The 18,813-nt window shown below is 65.2% G+C and overlaps 3 protein-coding genes and 1 long non-coding RNA gene across 7 annotated transcripts in view; 1 reads left to right on the forward strand and 3 right to left on the reverse strand.

Annotated features, from left to right (window-relative positions):
• Positions 1–1,507: 1,507 nt before the first annotated feature.
• TMEM119 (transmembrane protein 119) lies at positions 1,508–4,648 on the reverse strand. Its single transcript, XM_068911511.1, has 2 exons — positions 4,397–4,648; positions 1,508–3,049 (listed from the first exon to the last, which is right to left on the reverse strand). Exons 1-2 carry the CDS (start codon positions 4,646–4,648, stop codon positions 2,432–2,434), a joined length of 870 nt encoding a protein of 289 aa, XP_068767612.1. The 3' UTR covers positions 1,508–2,431.
• A 6,100-nt stretch (positions 4,649–10,748) lies between these two features.
• SELPLG (selectin P ligand) lies at positions 10,749–12,993 on the reverse strand. Its single transcript, XM_068911657.1, has 2 exons — positions 12,666–12,993; positions 10,749–12,039 (listed from the first exon to the last, which is right to left on the reverse strand). The coding sequence occupies exons 1-2, from the start codon at positions 12,697–12,699 to the stop codon at positions 11,024–11,026; spliced, it is 1,050 nt and encodes a 349-aa protein (XP_068767758.1). The 5' UTR covers positions 12,700–12,993; the 3' UTR covers positions 10,749–11,023.
• Positions 12,945–17,801, forward strand: LOC138061433 (uncharacterized). Its single transcript, XR_011135185.1, has 2 exons — positions 12,945–13,077; positions 13,799–17,801. It is a non-coding gene; the product is annotated as an uncharacterized lncRNA (long non-coding RNA).
• CORO1C (coronin 1C) overlaps positions 15,120–18,813 on the reverse strand; it is a 66,142-nt gene continuing 62,448 nt past the window's right edge. For 3 of the 4 annotated variants that reach the window (XM_009682988.2, XM_009682985.2, XM_009682987.2), the window contains exon 11: positions 17,553–18,082. In XM_009682988.2, the coding sequence (XP_009681283.1) occupies positions 17,963–18,082 (120 nt within the window). In that variant the 3' untranslated portion in view covers positions 17,553–17,962. Of the gene's footprint in view, positions 18,083–18,813 lie in introns of all 4 variants that reach the window. The other variant, XM_068911655.1, reaches the window with a different exon arrangement.

Here is an 18,813-nt window from a genome sequence, read left to right on the forward strand (position 1 = left end):
TGATTGCTGTTTTCCAGGGACATGTTTCCATAGCTTTCCAAAACAAAATGAAAAATGCATTTGAAAACATTGCCTGCTCATGTAGCTTTAAAATAGAACCAAATACTCCAAAAAAACCCTTGCCTGCCTTTTTTTTTTTGTACCTAGAGCGTTTCACAACTGCATTAAAACCAACACACTTAAAAATAAGAAGTGGCTCATTCTCATATCTCTGTCCCCAGCTTTGTGTTTTTTTTTTTTTTTTAATGCCCCAAAATGCAAAGCAGGAAACATGTCCTGGTTAGCAGGGTTCATCACTGTCACAGGGCAACTTTTGTGGGTCCCCGGCTGGGCGCTTTCCCCACGCCGCCGCTGGGCTGCGGCCGCGGCCCTCGGCCGGGCCGGCCGCCGCTGCGCCCTGCTGCAGCGAGGAACGTGCGTCGCTCCCTGCGAGCGGCCCTGCGGTTTCGCAGCAAAGAAAATAGGGAAGTTTCAGACGCCCACGTCTGCTTTGGGGGCAGAATGGGCTCATTGTGCTCAGAGGAGCCCCCGGGACGGAATCCGCCATGGGCGATAGCACCGGCGCGGGGGCCAGCTGGAGAGGCCGTGCCGGCGTGGGCTCGGCCCCGGGCAGGGTCCCGGCTGCCCCGCGGTGGGTGCCGCGAGGGCAGCGACCCCGGCCGGGATGCTGGGGGGGCAGAGACCCAGGGCGGGGGGAGGGGGGAGCAGGCTGGAGCCCCTGCAAAAGGCTGTCCCCCAGGCAAGGGCAAGGATGGGGGGGATGCACGGGGCTGGGGGTGCAGGGATCTGGGGGTGCAGCGATAAAGGGAATGCAGGGATGTGGGGGGCGTAGGGATACAAGGATGTGGGAATAGGGGGTAGAGGGAGAGGGGGATAAAGAGATGTGGGGATACTGGGGTGCAGGGAGACGGCGGTGGCACGCGCACAGCCTGCCGCTTGCGCCGGCCCCGGCTTCGCGGGAGCAGCACGGCTTGCCAAAGCCCTGCACGAGAAAGCCGTGGTGAAAGTTGCTTCTGCCACGGGCGCTGCCGAGTTTCTCAAGATAAAAGTTTCTCAGAAAGCGCACAGCTGAGTGCAGATTTTTGCAAATGATAACTGCACCCCCCCCCCCCGGCTCCCAGGGTTTCGCTAGCAAAGATAATCTTTGCTAAAGCAAGGCCAGGCCGCTAAACACCAGGGCAGGGAATCCCCCCCCACCCCCAAAATCCCTCCGGGAGCCGGAGCCGGGCTGAGCCCAAACACCAGCGCGAAAACGGGAGGGCCCTGAAAGAGCAGCTGCCCCCAAAGGAACACACAGTTTTGTGGGTTATAGAAAGAGGAAGAATCCCTTAATCGGCCCCCTAAGCAAAACATTTTGCTGCCTGCTTTGGAAAGGACCGTGCCGAGGCCGTGACTCACCCGCTCGCTTTTCCAAAAGCCGTGGAGACACACACACACACACACACACACACACACACACACACACACACAGAGGGGGAAAAAAAAAAAAAAGAGGGAATTTGCATAGGAAATGTCTTTATTACTAGCCGAAGGGGGGGGTTAGGAAAACCGGACGAAACTCCACCTCCAACTGATGGCCATTCAGCTCGTTGGGCTTTTTGGAAGGGGGTCTGTGACATTTGGGGCATAAAACCGCAAGGCCGGCTCCTGGCCACGAGCGCCGCGTCCCTCCTCCCCGCCGTCGGCTGGGCAAGGCCTGGCTCAGGTTTTCCCTTCTTTTGTCCCCCCCCCCCCGATGGAGACCCCGAGCGAATACGAACCCGCCGGGCGTCAGGCTGCCGCCTCCACGGGGCGGCCGTGGCCCTGGCCGAGCTCCAGCGAAGCGTCCCCCTCCGCCGGCCTTCGGGACGTCAGGAGGTCGTTCCCCCCACCCACCCCCCCCCCCAAAAAAACCAAAATAACCACAGAAAGTCATAAATATCAACAAAGCCTTTGCCAGGGCAGGCACAAAGCCTGAGGTTGCGGTTCGGGTGGGAGCGTCCGGCTCGGCGGGGAGGGCGCCGTCCCCGTCCACCCGCGGGGAGAGGGGTGCCGTGCCTCGGCCAGAAGTCCTTCATTCGATAATGAGGGGGGAAAAAAAAAGAAAATAACGACACTCGCAAGGGAGCGCACTGGGGGGGGCCTGGCGCGGCGGCGAGGGACCCCGGGGTCTCCTCCGCGCCCCGTCGCGTCCCCCCGCCAGGCGAAGCGTCCCTCCGGCTCCCTGGGATCCGCGAGGATAAAGCGGCGACGGGCCTTCACCCCGCTGCCGGGGCCCTTCCCCACCGCCGCGGCCCGGGCGGCGACCAAGCGATGGCGGGCGGCCGGAGGAGGAGGAGGAGGACGACGGTGGCGGGGCGGCAGCGGGGGGGGGCCGCCTCCACCGCCCACGTACCCTGAAAAACAAAATGGCGCCGTGCCTCCACGGGACACGGGCAGGAGGGCGGCGGCCCTAGACGCCGGGGCAGCCCTGGCCGCCGGCGGGGACCCCCTCGACGGCGGCGGCGTCGGCCCCGGCGGGGGGCTTGGCCTCGGCGCGGGCGCCGGGCGGGCGCAGGCTCTGGGCGGCGGCGAGGATGTCGGCCTGGAGCTGGCGGGCGCCGTCGACGGGCTCCTCGGCCCGGGGGTCGGGGGCCTTGTCGGGCACCTCGCTGAAGGCCCTGGCGCCGCCGGCCTTGTCGCGCTGGTCCACGTACTTCTTCTTGGGGAAGGAGGAGGGGTAGTAGGCGGCCGCCTTGTGCTGCCGGCGGACGAGGAGGGCGGCGCAGACGATGAAGAGCAGCACGAGCGCCAGGGAGCCCACCACGGCCGCCAGCAGCACGTACTCCCGCAGGAAGGCGGCCAGGCCGCCGGCCGCCGTGCCGGGCACCGCCGCCGCCTCGCTCACCGCCGCCGTGGGCCAGGCCGTGGGGCTGGCGGCCGGGGCGGCGGACGACGCGGACGCCTCCTCGCCGTCCCCGCTGCCCCCGGCGTCGCTCAGCCCCACGGCCGCCGCCGCCGGCCCCGCCGCCGCCGCCAGCAGCAGGGCGCCCAGCGCCAGCCGCGGCACCATCCTCCGCTCCGGCTCTGCCTGCGGGGAAGCAGAGGTGTTACAGCTGGCGTCATGGGTTTACCGGGTTGCATTTCTCTTAAAGAAAGCCAAAAATAAATAAATAAATAAGAAAGCGAGGTTTGGGTTCCCCTTCCCCGCAGCAACGCTTTGCACGCTCCTCGCCCCGCTGTGCACTGCAAGCAGCTGGAAACCGGCTGGATTTAGCGACGAGCCTGCGTGCGTGCCGGCCGAGGCGCCCGGTGCAAGGAGCTGGCCGCGAGCAGCGCCCGTTTGTCCGATTAATAAACTCCTGAAAAACTGTTTTTTTGGGTTTTTTTTCCTTTCTTTCGATGGAAACTTTGACTCGGCGGCAGCAGGCCCAGCCCCCCCGCCCCGTCACCAACGGCGTTTCCCCACCGTTATTCCCCGCGTGGACGATTCCCAGCTCCAGCGCCGCTAAAAATAGTCGTCCGTCCCCATTCCCACCCCCCCCCCGCCGCCGCCCCCTTTGCAGGCCAAACGCGCGGCAGGCGGCCAGCGCGCCGGGGCATCGGGCAAAGTCTGCGCCCGGCCGCGTCCTGCCGCCCTGCGCCGGCCACGGGGCTGCGACGCGCCACGTAACGGCGCCCAGCGGCTCCGGCGCTCCCACCGCCGGCTCCTGCCCTGGGGGGGTTTTGCACGGGAGGCGAAACGGCTTCTTGCCCGGCTCCGTCCTGGGGTTTCCCCCCACATCCCAACCCAAAGGGCAGCGGTGTCGCGCGGGGCGGCAGCGCTCCGCTTCCCGCCTCTCTCCCCGCTGCCAAATCTGGTTTGCATTAAAACCGAGCGCAGAAATCGCGGAGCGGAGGGAAGGCCGGGGCGGCTCCCGGGCGCCCGCCGAGCCGCCGCCGTCCCCGCTCCCCGGTGCGTCGCTGGCGGGGAAGCGGCGGCTCGAGGACGCGGCCGTCGCCGCCGCCCGGGACGCCTTCGCCCTCCGCGGCCGGAGCGGGGTGGTGGTGGGGGGGGGGGGCCGAGGGACGGCGACGTCGTGAACGGGGCAGGACGGGGGCGCCCGCGTCCTCCCCGCCGGTGGGGCCCCCGCGCGCGCCGCCTCCGCGTCCCTCCCTCCTCCTCCTCCTCCTCGGCCCGCCGACGGATGCGCCCGCCGAGGAGGCCCTCTGCCCCGAAAACCCCGCAGGGGCCGAGGGGATGGCCGGGCTCCTTCCCGAAAAGTCCCCGCCCGGCGGGCGGCGGGACAGCGGAGCCCGCTGCCCTCCGCCGGGCTCCCGGGGGGCGGCGGGAGCTGGGGTGCTCGAGGCGCAGCATCCTCCGATGGGGAGGGAGAGGGTCGAGCCGAGCTCGCCGGGGTTTGGGGTGGGGGCACGACGACGACCACACAGACCTCACCTCACCAGCCGCGGCGACGTCTGCCTGCCCCCCCCGAGGGGTGCGCGGGGCCGGCGGGACCGAGGGCGGCCCGTCCCGCGCCCCTCGCCTCTCGCCCCCTTTCTGCCGCCTTCCCGGGGAAGGGCGCGTGCCGGAGTCCAGCCTGAAGCCCTCCTCCTCCTCCTCCTCCTCCTCCTCCTCCTCCTCCCGCTCCTGCCGCTCCTCCGCCCCGAGCTCGCGGGATGCGAGCGCCGCTGGCCAGCTTGTTCTCATTAGGGCCGGTTTGGGGATGGAGCCGGGGGTGGGGGGAGGCCTCCCCCCGCTCCCTCCCGCCGTCCCACGCGCCAGCGGCCGCCGGGGCGGCCAGGGGCCTTTTTCGGCCTCTCGCCCCTTCCAGCCAAGGCAGCTCTCCGCCGTCCGCGCCGCGCAAACGCCCCGGCTGCAAGCGAGGAGGCGGGGGGGGGGGATTGATTGCAAAGGCTTTATTTACCCCCCCAAGGATGGAGCTAAGACCCCCCCCCACCATGGGCCGCCGGCCGCGTGGCTGAGCTGGGCCGGGGGCGCCGGCGGCCCCGCTCGCCGGACCCTGTCCTCGGCTCCCGGTGCAATCCCCAACCCTCGCCGCCCCGCCGGGGCGTGAGCGCGCCGGGAAGGAAAGCGGGATGTCCCGGCTTGGGATACGGCCTAAGCGGAGTCAGTCGCCCCGGAGGCTTTGGCACGGGGCTGCGCGCGGCCCGCGGGGCTCGGCCAGCGCCCGCCGGGGCCGTGGGGCCGTGGGGGGCCGTGGGGCATCACAACCCCGGCCCCACGCCGCCCCCCCCCCCGTGCCCCGGCTCGACGGCACCCCGGCCCCCCCCCCCCCAGCCGGCGAGCGCCCCTCCGCCTGCCGCAGCGGCTGACGTTGCTCAAGACGCGTTCGCAACTGTCTGCGGGTGACCTCATCCGCTTGCTATTTCCCACCCCCCCCCCCCAACCCGAGGGACCTTCCAAAAAAATCCCCCCCCCCGAAAAAAGCCATCGGCCGAACCGACGCTGGGCAGCGTCCCCGGCCCGGCTGGCGTCCCCGGCGCGGCGGCGGGCGAGGGCAGCGGGGGCCCCACGCTGCTGCTGCTGCCGCTGCCGCCCTCCGTCCCGCGGGAAGCGGGAGGGAAACCGGCGGGTTTCGGATTTCACCCGTGTCGCCAAATGCAATCAGAGCCGTTGCTTCCAGAAACGATGCGTCCGCCCTTCGCAACGGCGTGCAGCGGGCCTGCTCCCCGCAGCTGCCCGCGCGGCTTTTCCGTGCCCCGAATTAGCAGCATCCCCCCCCCCCAGCACCCGCGACGTCTGCGCAGGTTTTAAAGGATTTGCTCCCGTTAACCGGGGAGCGAGGGGCTGGTTTTTTTTTGCGTTCGCGCCCCTGCCGGGGAATCGGCCAGGCCCGCTGCAGCGTCGCGTGCAGCCCCGGCGCCGGGGAGGGCGAAGGGGGCTCCGAGCCGCCCGCCCCGCTGGCGTCGCCTTGCCGCTCCCGGCCCGTTGCGCCTGCGCCCGCTCCGGGCTGTGAATTCCCCGTGATCTCAGGGAGCAGCCGGCTGCAGCTGGCGGGGCGGCGCGGCGCGGGTGTCCGGAGCCGGACCCCCCCCCCCCCCGCCCTCGTCACCACCGCCGGCGCCATGTTGCAAAACGCAGCGGGGCGGCCGGGCGCCAGCGGCACGGAGCGGGTCGGGCTGACCTGGCCCAAAGCCCACCGGTGGCGTGTCGCCGCTGGGGCACCCGAATCTCCTTCCTCCGCTGCACGTTTGCAGCGTGTAGGCGCGGGGTCTGCACCGTTCCCCTCGCGCTGCGTCCGGGGGCGCCAGAAGGAGCGCTGGCGGCGAGGCCGGGGAGCCGGATGCTCTGCCTCCACCTCGGCCTCCCAGGGTGTATCGGAGGGGGCTCTGTCCACCCTGGATGGAGGGTCCATCCCTCCCCGGCAGGATCTCCATCCCTCCTTGCCCAGGGTCTCCATCCCTCCCTGGTGTGACCTCCCTCCCTCTTTGCCCAGGATCTCCCTCCCTCCTTGCCCAGGGTCTCCGTCCACCCCAGTGGGACTCCCTCCCTCCTTGTCCAAGGTCTCCCTCCCTGCTTGCCCAAGGTCTCCATCCCTCCCCGGTGGGATCTTCCTCCCTCCTTGCCCAGGGTCTCCATCCCTCCTTGCCCAAGGTCTCCCTCCCTGCTTGCCCAAGGTCTCCATCCCTCCCTGGTGGGATCTTCCTCCCTCCTTGTCCAGGGTCTCCATCCCTCCTTGCCCAGGGTCTCCCTCCCTCCTTGTCCAGGGTCTCCGTCCACCCCAGTGGGATCTTCCTCCCTCCTTGCCCAGGGTCTCCATCCCTCCTTGCCCAGGGTCTCCCTCCCTCCTTGCCCAGGGTCTCCATCCACCCCAGTGGGATCTTCCTCCCTCCTTGCCCAGGGTCTCCATCCCTCCTTGCCCAAGGTCTCCATCCCTCCCCGGTGGGATCTTCCTCCCTCCTTGCCCAGGGTCTCCCTCCCTCCTTGCCCAGGGTCTCCATCCCTCCTTGCCCAGGGTCTCCCTCCCCCCTTGCCCAAGGTCTCCATCCCTCCCCGGTGGGATCTTCCTCCCTCCTTGTCCAGGGTCTCCATCCCTCCTTGCCCAGAGTCTCCATCCCTCCTTGCCCAAGGTCTCCATCCCTCCCTGCTGGGATCTTCCTCCCTCCTTGCCCAGGGTCTCCATCCCTCCTTGCCCAAGGTCTCCATCCCTCCCCGCTGGGATCTTCCTCCCTCCTTGCCCAGGGTCTCCATCCCTCCTTGCCCAAGGTCTCCATCCCTCCCTGCTGGGATCTTCCTCCCTCCTTGCCCAGGGTCTCCCTCCCTCCTGGCTCCCCGGGGAGGTGGCCGAGGTGCGGAGCTGCCCGGGCCCCAGCACGCCCCTGCCGTTGCGATGCCGTTTTTGCTGCGGCTGGGCCGGCTCAGCCCCTCGGCGCGGGGCAGGGCCGCGCTGCCAGGGCCACGCTTTGTAATTTAGGGCAGATGAAACGTGGGGCCGGCAGGGCTCGGCGCTGCGGGCTGCTGGGCAGAGCCAGCCTCAACCCTAACTTGCAATTAGAGACATTTTGGCTCCCCTCGGCTTGTAATTTGCTCCGCTGGGCTGGTGCTTTGCCGCGCCGGCGAAACACCGCCGGGGCTGGCCTGAGAGCTGCAGGGAGCCGCCGGCAGCAGCCCGGCGCCGGGCTGGGACGTGGTCCACCCCGGGCGGCCACCCGCGAGCGCCGGGCCCGGGGGGCACGTTTGGTCCCACCGCTGCCAGGCTCCTCGCGCAGCACAACCCGCCTGCCGGCTGGCAAAGCCTTTGGGGCTGAAAGGGGCTGGAGGCGGCCGCGTTGGAGCCGAAAAACCCTGGGGAAGACGGTGTCCTGCTGCACAGGGGCTGCTCGCCCCCCCGCTCCCCAAAACTGCCCGCAAAAACGTGGCGGGGGGGCGGTGTGCCGCCCTTGCAGCAGGGCCGGCTGCAGGTGTGCCTGCAGCACCGGCGCCGTCGGCAGCCCCCGGGCTTCCCGCGGCGGCAGGGGGCTCGGCCGCGAGCGTCGAGGCCGAGCAGGCGGGAGCGGGGGCCACGGCGCGAATGTAAACAGCCGGCCACCAGTGCAGGGCTGCGGGGCGCCCGCCGGCGGCCCCCCCGGCAGGACCCCTGCCCTGCCGAAACGCAGGGGCTGCCGCGGGGACCCGGCGCGTCTCAGCACAGCTCGGCACCCGCTGGCAGCCCTCCGCCTGGGGAAAGCTCCCGGCCGCGCTGCCGAAGCCCGGGCCCCTCCGCTCCGCTGGGGCCGAGCCCCCTTCGTCGGGCAAAGCCGCTGCTGCCGGGCTGGAAACACCGGCGCTGTGCCTCCTCCGTGGCCCGAGGGCTGGGTGCTTTGGGCGCCCGCCGGGGCCCGGGCTGGGTGCAGGGCTGCGGTCGGTGCCGCCGGTGGTTTGGGACGCCGCACGGCGAGGTGCTGCTGGAGCTGGGAGCGCCCAGCCGGCCTCTGCGGCAGCTCCTCCGCCGCGGGCAGCACCGGCACCTGGGGAGCACCATGGTGCCCAGGCAGAGCTCGGGCCGGGATGGGGACGCAGGGACGGGGACGCTGAGCCCGGCTCGGGCAGGGATGGGGACGCAGGGACGGGGACACTGAGCCCGGCTCGGGCAGGGATGGGGACGCGGGGACGGGGACGCTGAGCCCGGCTCGGGCAGGGATGGGGACGCGGGGACGGGGACGCTGAGCCCAGCTCGGGCAGGGATGGGGACGCGGGGACGGGGATGCTGAGCCCAGCTCGGGCAGGGATGGGGACGCGGGGACGGGGATGCTGAGCCCAGCTCGGGCAGGGATGGGGACGCGGGGACGGGGATGCTGAGCCCAGCTCGGGCAGGGATGGGGACGCGGGGACGGGGATGCTGAGCCCGGCTCGGGCAGGGATGGGGACGCGGGGACGGGGATGCTGATCCCAGCTCGGGCAGGGATGGGGACGCAGGGACGGGGATGCTGAGCCCAGCTCGGGCAGGGATGGGGACGCAGGGACGGGGATGCTGAGCCCGGCTCGGGCAGGGACACACCGTGCTATTCCTGTGCTCCCTCTGGTGGCTCCTGCCGCAGGCCTGGGAGCTGGAGGAGCAGCAGAGTCCCAGCAGCAGGGAACTGGGAGCCTGGAGAAGAGGCTGCGACAGGGGATGGAGGCAGCCCCACGGAGCTGCATGGGCAAGGCGGCCTGGGGGGGGCCTCGAGCAAACCCGAATGTCCTGGGAGCAAACCTGCAATTCCCAGGAGCAAACTCACGTGTCCTGGGAGCAAACCTGCAATTCCCAGGAGCAAACTCACGTGTCCTGGGAGCAAACCTGCAATTCCCAGGAGCAAACTCGTGTGCCCGGGCGTCTGCTTCACCCTTTCGGAGCACACAGGAGAGGGGGGACCCTCAGTGGCTGCTCCCGGCCAGCTCCCTCCCCCCAGCTGCTCCCCAGGTGGAAGACGGACAGGATTGCTCCCCCCGTCCCCAGCCACGCACCGGCTGGGCACAGCCTTGGATAAAGCCGTGCCCGCACGGTCGAGCATCTGCAGCCACCCTTCCTTCCCCGGGGGGACAGGACGAGCCCTGGGGCTTTGTGGTCTCGCAGTGCCTGGTGGCGTTTGGGGACAGGGCAGTGCCAAGAGGCAGCAGCGGTGCTCAGCACCGCCCCGAGGGAGCCAACTGGCCCCGCAGGCACCGTCTCACCTCGCTGCAGTCAGCCGCGGCACAGGAACACATTGTTCCCGGAGCGGCTTCAGCGTTTCCGCTGCAGCACGGCCGCCCTTTCTGGGCCCCTGAGCGGGAGGCACCAGCCCCGATGCGGCGGGCAGGGGGCTGCAAACCAACCCGCCAGCCCTGGGGCACCCACCGCCTCCCCTCGCCCCAGCACCGCCAGCTCGTTTCGCTGCTGCCGCCTGAGCGGGGCTGTCGCAGCCGGGTCCCCCTTCCCCTCCGCCAGCTGCTGCCGGGGGGGAAGAACAGGAGTTTCCATGGGGGCATGTGCGCGGGCGCCTGCCGCTGGCTCTGCACAGGATGCGGCGCTGCATGCGATGCCGTGCTGCACGGGATGTGGTGCTGTATGGGGCACGGTGCTGCACGGGACATGGCGCTGCACGGGATGCGGTGCTGTATGGGGCACGGCGCTGCACGGGACATGGCGCTGCACGGGATGCGGTGCTGTATGGGGCACGGTGCTGCACGGGACATGGCACTGCACGGGATGCGGTGCTGTATGGGGTACGGTGCTGCACGGGACATGGCACTGCACGGGATGCGGTGCTGTATGGGGTACGGTGCTGCACGGGACATGGCGCTGCACGGGATGCGGTGCTGTATAGGGCACGGCGCTGCACGGGACATGGCACTGCATGGGATGCAGTGCTGCACGGGATGCGGTGCTGTATGGGGCACGGTGCTGCACGGGATGCGGTGCTGTATGGGGCACGGTGCTGCACGGGACACAGCGCTGCACGGGATGCGGTGCTGTATGGGATGCGGTGCTGTATGGGGCACGGCGCTGCACGGGATGCGGTGCTGTATAGGGCACGGCGCTGCACGGGACATGGCACTGCATGGGATGCAGTGCTGCACGGGATGTGGTGCTGTATGGGGCACGGCGCTGCACGGGATGTGGTGCTGTATGGGGCACGGCGCTGCACGGGACATGGCGCTGCACGGGATGTGGTGCTGTATGGGGCACGGCGCTGCACGGGACATGGCGCTGCACGGGATGCGGTGTTGTATGGGGCACGGCGCTGCACGGGACATGGCGCTGCACGGGACATGGCGCTGCACAGGACGCGGTGCTGGGTGACACAGCGAGAGCCGCAGTCCCCGTGCCCGCTGCAGACAGACCACCACGTACAGAAAACAGGAGGTGCTTTAATGGGGCTCGGTCTGGGAAAGGAGCATCGAGCAGGGACCGCTTACACAGAAAGCTGCTTTTCCCACGCGCGGTAGTATAAGTTAAAACCCAGACGGGAGGCGGCGGAGGACACCTTCCCGCTCGCCCGGCGCCGCTGCTCCGCGCAGGCCGACGGGTGCCGGGTCGGGGCCCGGCAGCATGCGGAGCGGCGGCTGCCGGCCCAGCCGGGCGCGCGGGCCGCCGGCGGCTCCGGATGGCAGCGCGGCCGCCGCTCAGGCGTGCTCGGGCAGGAAGCTGCTCAGCGTCAGGTTGTCGCCCTCCGCCTCGGAGCCCGTCTCCGGCAGCGCCTTGGGGCGCTTGGCGGGGCCGGGCCGGGCGCCGTTGGCGGCGGGCTCACCGTCGGGCAGCAGCGAGGAGATGCACACCATCTCGGTGCGGCTGAGCCGGCGGCCGGCCGCCCGCTGCCGCTGCCGCCACAGCAGGGTGCCCAGCGCCGCCGTGCAGACGATGAAGGTGGCGGCCACCAGCGCCAGGATGCAGATGGCCAGCAGGCACTTGCCCATGAGGACGTCGGTGCCTCCCTCCCAGGGCGTCTCGCCCGCCTCCGCCGCGTCCCGCTGTCCCGGCCCCGTTGGCGCAGCCGGAGCCCCGGGTTTGCCGTACGCCCCGGTCCCGGCCGAGCCCGGCGCGGGGGACGAGCGCTCCCGCTGCCCGCTGCCGTTGGTGCTGGGCGCCGCCGAGCTGGGCAGCAGGTCGGCGTCGGGGGGGTCGGTTTCGTCCAGGGGATCCGCCGTGGTGCTCAGGGCTGCAAACGCGGGCGGGAGGCTGCCGTTGGTGCTGGGCGCCGCCGAGCTGGGCAGCAGGTCGGCGTCGGGGGGGTCGGTTTCGTCCAGGGGATCCGCCGTGGTGCTCAGGGCTGCAAACGCGGGCGGGAGGCTGCCGTTGGTGCTGGGCACCGCCGAGCTGGGCAGCCAGGCCGCCTCCGGGGAATCGCTCCGGCCACGGGCAGCCACCGCCACGGTGCTGCTGTGGTACCCGGCCATCACGTCGGTGGCGTTGGGCGGCCACCCGCCGTCGTCCCTCTTCCTGCGGGCGAGCGGTGGGAGCTTGTGGTCGCCCTCCTGCTCGGCGGCCGTCGCCCACAGCCAGAGCGGGCCGGCTGGCTCCCCGCGGCCCGGCAGCGGCGGCCCGGCCCCGCGCGCCCGCAGCGCGCCCAGCAGCAGCGGCGGCAGCAGCAGCAGCGGCAGCAGCAGCGGCAGCAGCACGGCGCCGCGCGGAGCCATCGGTCCTGCGGGAGAGAGCACGGGCGGCGGGTGAGCCACGGGGAGCAGCCGCCCCGCTGTGCGCCCACCCGCCCCGGGCCCCCAGCTCGGCCCCCCCCCCCAAACGGCGCCGCTTCTGAAAGACAAAGCGGAGGAAGTTCAGCGCCTGGAAATGGGAAACGAGCGGCGATAGAGACGCGCCAGGGCCGGGCCGGGCGGTTGCAGGATGACGCCGCTTGCAGAAATGAAATCGCAGCGGTGTGTTGCACCCGCTTCGGATCGAAGCGGCCCCCTCCCGCCGGCCCCAGGCTGCCTTCCTCCTCCTCTTCCTCCTCCGGCACCATCCCAGCCAGAGCGGGCTCCCAGCCACCGGGGGGTACATCCGAAAAGCCTGCCCCCCTGCTCGGGTGCACCAGAAAAGCCACCCGGAGCGCCCTGTCCCTCGTGCCTGTCCAGCACCCAGTCCCCCCACGGACGGTCCCAAGGGTTAACGGCCAGCGAGCTCTTCGCCCCCCAGCCCCAGGGGGCCCCGGCACCCGCGCAGCACCCACCCGCCTTGCTAAACCCTGCGTTTTAGGTGCTGCCGGTGGCATCCTGCCCGGGGCACCCAGGTGCATCCCGAGGGGCCCCCGAGCACCGCTGTCGGGCTCACCTGCGCGGGAAGGCAAGCGTCCGGCGAGCGTCATGGCCGAGGGTCCGGCGGTGCCGGCATGGGAGCTCGACGCCCGGCGCTGCCTCGAGCGGCCTCCGCAGGCAGCGGCACCGTCGCGGGCCTCCCTCCGCCTGCGCCTCGCTACCTGGGCCGGGCAGGAAGCCGGCGGGCGGAAGAGCCGCTGCGGTCGCGGCGGTGAAGGGCGGCACCGGGGGACCAGCAGCCTGGGGGGCCGGGGGCCGCCTGCCGCCCTCCGCCGTGCCGGGGCCGCGATGTGGCTGCTGCTCGAGCCGGGAAGGTGGTGGAGCAGCGACCGGCCTCCCCGCGGAGGAGCTTTCGGGGAGGGCGGCCGGGGCGGGGAGCGTCGCGGTGCAGCAGCTCGGAAATCGCCTGCCCTGACCGCAAGCGCCTGGTGAGGAGCACGAGCCCGGGGCGGGTGCTGCGAGAGCACATCCTCCGCCAACGCCCTGGGCTCGTCCCCGTCCCCCCCTGCCCTGGCCGCTGACCTGCCCCGCACTCCGGTTCCCATCACCTTTTCCCAAGGTCGCCCTTGAGCCCAGCAAGGATGCTCTGCCCCAGACCCCCCGCTCCCGAATCTGCACCTGCAGAGGCCCCTCCGTGGGGCAGCGCTGCCCCCCGGGGAGCTCGGCACCCAAACGCCTCCTCCGCCGCCGTGGGCCCGACCCTGGGCAGGAGGCAGCTCGCCCCGCGGCTCAGGCCGGGGCAAGCAAGCAGGGAAGATGTAGCCCTGCTGCAGGCCGCCGGCTCGGGGCGCACGCAAGGCGCGTCGGAGCACCCCCTCCGCGGGAGCATCCCTGCCGCAGGAGCATCCCCTCCGCGGGAGCGTCCCTGCCGCAGGAGCATCCCCTCCGCGGGAGCGTCCCTGCGGTGAGAGCGTGCCCGCACCGTGTGCAGGTCCGGCCAGCCGCGGCCCGCGGTGCTGCTTTCAAGGCCGGGGCCGGGCAGGGCGTCAGAGCACACAGGGACGCGGCTCAGGGCAGACGTGAAACGCGCCGCAGCCCCAGGGGCTGGGCCAGCGCGCCGGGGACCGCACTCCGAACCGCACCAGTTCAGCAACACTCTTCGCAGCCTGCTCTTTTTCTGCCATAACAAGATTTCTTGGGTCTTTGCAGCAAGCTCAAAGTCGATTCCATCGGGGAAAGGTAGAACGAGTGGCCCGAGCCCAAACGCAGGCCCGCGGGCGGTCCGGGTCCTCCGGGACGCCTCGCGCCGCTCTCGCTGCCTTCAGGGAGCCCCAGCAGCGCATCCAGGTGAGTACGATCGCTGGCTTGCAGGGAATCGCCTGCAGGCGCGCACGGAGACCCGGGGCCCGGCCCCGGCTCTCCTGGGCACAGAGGACAAGGGGTGGAGGAGCCACAGAGGACGGACACCTCCCGGCCCCAGTCCCGTGCATTTAGGTTCGTATTGCTGCGGTTACCGGCGGCAGCATCGTTTAATAAACCAGGTAACCGTGAAACGGGAAGTCATCTGCTGACGGAGCTTAGCCACCCAGCACCAACCCCGGCACAAGAGGCCGCAGGGACTCGCGGAGCCTGCTCCTGCTCCCGCGGTGTCCCGGGACCCCTTCGACGGGGTCGCGACAGGGAACGGAGAAACCCAGACCTGTGGGCAAGCGGCTTCCGCTTGCTGTTAAGGGAGCGGATGGCACCGTCGCAACGCTTGGAGGGGCCCGCAGCCGGCGAGCCGCCGCGAAGCTTCGGCTGCCGGCGGCGCAGGGCAGCCTGCGGGCAGGCAGGCATCAAGCCGGGCCAGCCGCTGCTTTACGGTGGCATCGGGGGGGTTTGTCACCATTGCCGCTAGCAACTGTGAAAGAGGAACCGGAAAGAGCTCCTGCAAATCCACCCCCTCGGCTGCCCCCGGCCTTTGCCTGCCTTTCTGGCCCAGCCTCGTACCTGTGCCTGCCAGGCGCTGCTCTTTGGGGCACGGGCATGGCACCACTGCTGGCTTTTCACTCACCCATGGCTAACGCTGAGCAAGCCCCTCTCGCTCCGCCGGTAGCTACCGGCGTCAGGAGGGAAAGGCAGCAGTCCTGGAGACGCCGGCTTCTACCAGCGGCGCCAGCGAGAGCAGCTGCAGCGGAGAGGTCTCGGCCCAGACCCGTGCTGGGTCTGCAGGACCACCCGGCCGCTGAAGCTCCTTCCCACCACGCCAAGACGGTGCGGACACTGCAGAGCCCGGCTGCTTCGCACAGGGCTCCCACCGTGCCCAGCACCCCCGAACCCTGCTCCAGGCCTGCTCCACCCGCAGGGACACGTCCCAGGAGGGGACTCAGGCGCACCAAAAATACAACATTTGCCCACTGAGGGCATCCTATGCTTTCCTGAGCGGCTGCTTACACGGAAATCTCCGTCCCAGCTGGCCCTCGCCGCGACCCGCTCACCAGGAAGCGGTCCGCGCAGAACACGGAGTCAAAGAAAAAACAAACAGAGGAAGTTTGTAATCAATGACTTTTATCTTTTGAAAATGGAAGCAAATATTTGGACAGATACTATGGCCGCTCTATAAGAGCGCATCTCTCAGGACTTCGCTGGTTCTCTTCTGGGATATCACGGCTACAAAAAGCTTCAGGCACTGACTCTGTTTGAGCCTGGCTAGGCATCATCAGTTCATTTAAATAAAATACAAGCTGTAAACTAAAAATCAAGGTGGACTTTTCTCCACCCTCCTCAGACCATCTACCACACACCAACCCTATCTGGGCATTTCAATCCAGCATTTCAGAAACGGATTTCCCTCCAATTAGAAAAAAACAAGAGGTCCCCAAGCACACAGCCCTGAAGCCACACATACAAATCAACACAGAGATCATCATTTTGGGGAGCGTTATGTTTGGTTTTGTTTTAAAAAAAAAAAATACACATCATCTCAGCCATTTACTGCAATACAAAAACATCACCAAACATTCAAATAACCCAGAGTGTCTGGACTGCAAATCCAACATTAGTGGTAATTTCCACCACCCCCCGCCCCCCAGCTATGCACATGGCAAGGAACACTTGTCCCTTCTGTTGCGCTCACCACTTAAAACAAAAAAACCACTTTTATGAAACTTCCATGCTATGAAATTATAACACATTCTCTGTCTTTTCACATCCTGTTCTTGTGCCTCTCCAGCTACAACTTCACTTAACTGTCCCAACGGTATGATTTCACGTTCTATCACAAACACAGACATCCTTCCGGAACAGAGAAGCCTTAATCTGTAAGTTTTGAACATGCAAACACTAGAAAAATGGAGAATTTGAGGATTTCTAGCTAACCTAATGGAAAAAGACCACTTGAGCCTGGATGACGGGACGCCCGTTCCCCCCCATTCAAAGGCAGCCTCCTGGAGGGGCTCCCGCTGGGCAGTGGGAACGGTGCTCTGGTGTGTCGGCTCCCAAGCACGCAGATGTGCATGCACACTAACGTGGCAGTGAGCCGATTCAAGGACTGAACCCCAGCTGGGGGAGGAGTTTAGGCCCATCAGCTGATGGTCTAACGGACTTCATCCTGACACCCTGATAGTCTTTGCCCACACTTGGATTTCACAAGGGTAGCAAACATTTCCCAGACAGTGCTGGGATAGACTGTCCTGATATGAGCAGCACCAATACAGCAAACAGGCAAAACCAAACACCTGGCACAGCTTGCCTGGTACGGATCCCGCTCCCACCACTGGAAGCGGCCTACAGACATGGCTAGGGCCCAGCTGGGAGGCTGTGCTTGCCCCGTTCCTAACACAGGCATCCCCTTTCACAATGAAGACGCCAAGTGAGCAGAGGTTTGCTGAGTGGAGGCATAGAAGAAATTTCAAGATGCGCTATTGAGTGCTGTGAGCTCACTGGGTCTTTCACCTGAGGATCTCAAAGGACAGCATGAGAAATCAGTTCTCCAAACTGGGACCAAAAAAGAATAACCCTCCCCTAGCCCTTCCACTCCAAAGGGCTGGGATTGCAGTGCACCTCAGATGAAGGTCACTTATCTGATCCGAGAACAAAATATTTCCTGCAAAGTTTTACTGCAGGGGCGGGGTAACGAGGCAGGAATGATAGAGGGAGAAAAAAAACCCAAAAAACAGAGGAATTTCGTTTCTGGAGACCTGTCACTATAAAATCACCTAGCTATTTCTAATGGTGCTTTGGAAGCAAAGTCAGGGCAGAAATTTCTAACAGCAGCACTAAAGTTGGGGGCCAAAGAATTGCAAGCTCACAAATTTTAAAAGCTTCTTAAAGTAAACGAGCCAAAGATCCTGGTGTTGCAGCTCTAGTGCAGAAACAAATATTTACAGCAATGCATACAGCTGAAACGGACACAAGGGAGAACCTGGTTACATGCGAATGTCCCACCGCTCGCAAACTGGCATTTATCTTTCATTGCACGCCCTAAACTTTATAGTCCACGGATAAATGTAAAAACATTTTCTGCATTAAGGTAACTTTTGCCTTAAAATAAAAACAAACTCAGCAACTAAAACATGCCCATTTGGACATGGCTAAAATAATCCAAAACACTGGATTACTTTGAAAGAGCAACATGAAGCTAGTTTAAAATTTCTGTAGGGTGCAGAGGGGCAAAAGGCATTTTGTGGCATGAATCACCTCATTCGGAATCGTGTTTTCTACCTAACAGGAAACAGTGACCAGAACACAAGGCAGGAAAGTCAACTAGCATGGATTTATGAGGGGTCTCAGCAGCAGCCTTGGCCACACTGCAAACGAAACTGATCTGATTGTTCAAAATCGAAGATTTATATAAAATAGCTTCAGTTTTGTTCTCTAAACAGTATAAACACCCACCACACACACATGCGCGCACACACACGCACACACACACAGTGCCGTCCCTTTAAATTTAAAACACAAATACTGCAAAGTGGCAAATAAGAAAAATAAAAAGCAACCTTTGTTTTTTTTTTTTGTTTTTGGCAACTTTAAAAAATGGTTAAGAACAATGTGGCATTGGTCCCTAAATCTAGAAAAAAGATATTTGGGCACAACATTGAAAGTCAGAAGGGGTTTGTTTTCAAGAATTCATAACATCTGGAAAAAAGACTGTAAAAGTAGCACTTATTCTTTTTGACTTGTTTGACACAGTCACATAATTCATTAAAACATCAGGAAAAAAAAATCTTTTCACTAAAAAGCTTGGCTTTTAATCATCCGCTTTCGTTGACGTTAATTTAGGAGAACAGGAAAGCTCGTATTGGAATGCTGCACGCTGCTGCTTGCCGAACTTGGGAACTGGAATGTGTTCAGGGCTGGCAGCGTGTGCCAGCCGCTGCTCTCGCCCTCCGCTCAGTCTGCAATCTTCGCCATCTGCTGTTCTAGCTTGGAAATGCGCTCGTCTTGATTGGTGATCGTGTCTTTTATAGATTTCAGCTCTTTCAAAATCTCATCCAATTTGGCTTCATTTTGCTGGAAAAGACAACAAAATATATATTTGTTAAGAGAGCTGGAAGGATCACTTCTTCAGATGCAAGTTTTCAAAGCAAAGGAATTCTCCGAATGGGATTCTCACAAATCATAAATGTGCCACGGTATGCGGGCAAATGCGGATGAGCTGGCTGAAAGAACGTCTGGCACAGGCACTGCGTTAACTGGGGGGCTCATGGCATAGAGCAGCATTTCCAGAGGCATCAGTGCAAACTTCAAGGATGTACAGGGCCAAGACCTGCTCTTTAACAGCATTTAAAGACACACTTGACTGACAGATGTCACTTCAACATCTCCACATATTATTATATCACTTTGTTAGAGCACCTGTTTGCCACAGCCCCCAGATTACGGACTTTTATATAGCCTTTTTCTGGACCTGCAGAGTCTGAGGTTAATTTGTTCCACTGTCTGTGCTAGGTTTTAGGCAAAATATAGGTGCACAGCTCAAGACCTCATGTTCCTCTAACTCCCTATAAAACATGGCATCCACCACCTGTAGGGATGAGCAACGAGCTGGATGTTTATACAAGTTGTTTGAGTACAAACGACTCAACGTTATGAAAAACCTTCTCCGCAGGCAGATCCGGGCTGAACGAACACAAGTCCTCTCAAGCAGGTGTCTGGCCAGAATGACAAGCCAAGTTTTCCTTTATGGCAAAATTCACTGCAATCTTCAACAGCTACAAGAAACCTCGTGTATACCACTCATC

The sequence above is a fragment of the Struthio camelus genome, chromosome 17, assembly GCF_040807025.1.
Source record: "Struthio camelus isolate bStrCam1 chromosome 17, bStrCam1.hap1, whole genome shotgun sequence".
In the NCBI taxonomy this organism is placed as follows: Eukaryota; Metazoa; Chordata; class Aves; order Struthioniformes; family Struthionidae; genus Struthio; species Struthio camelus.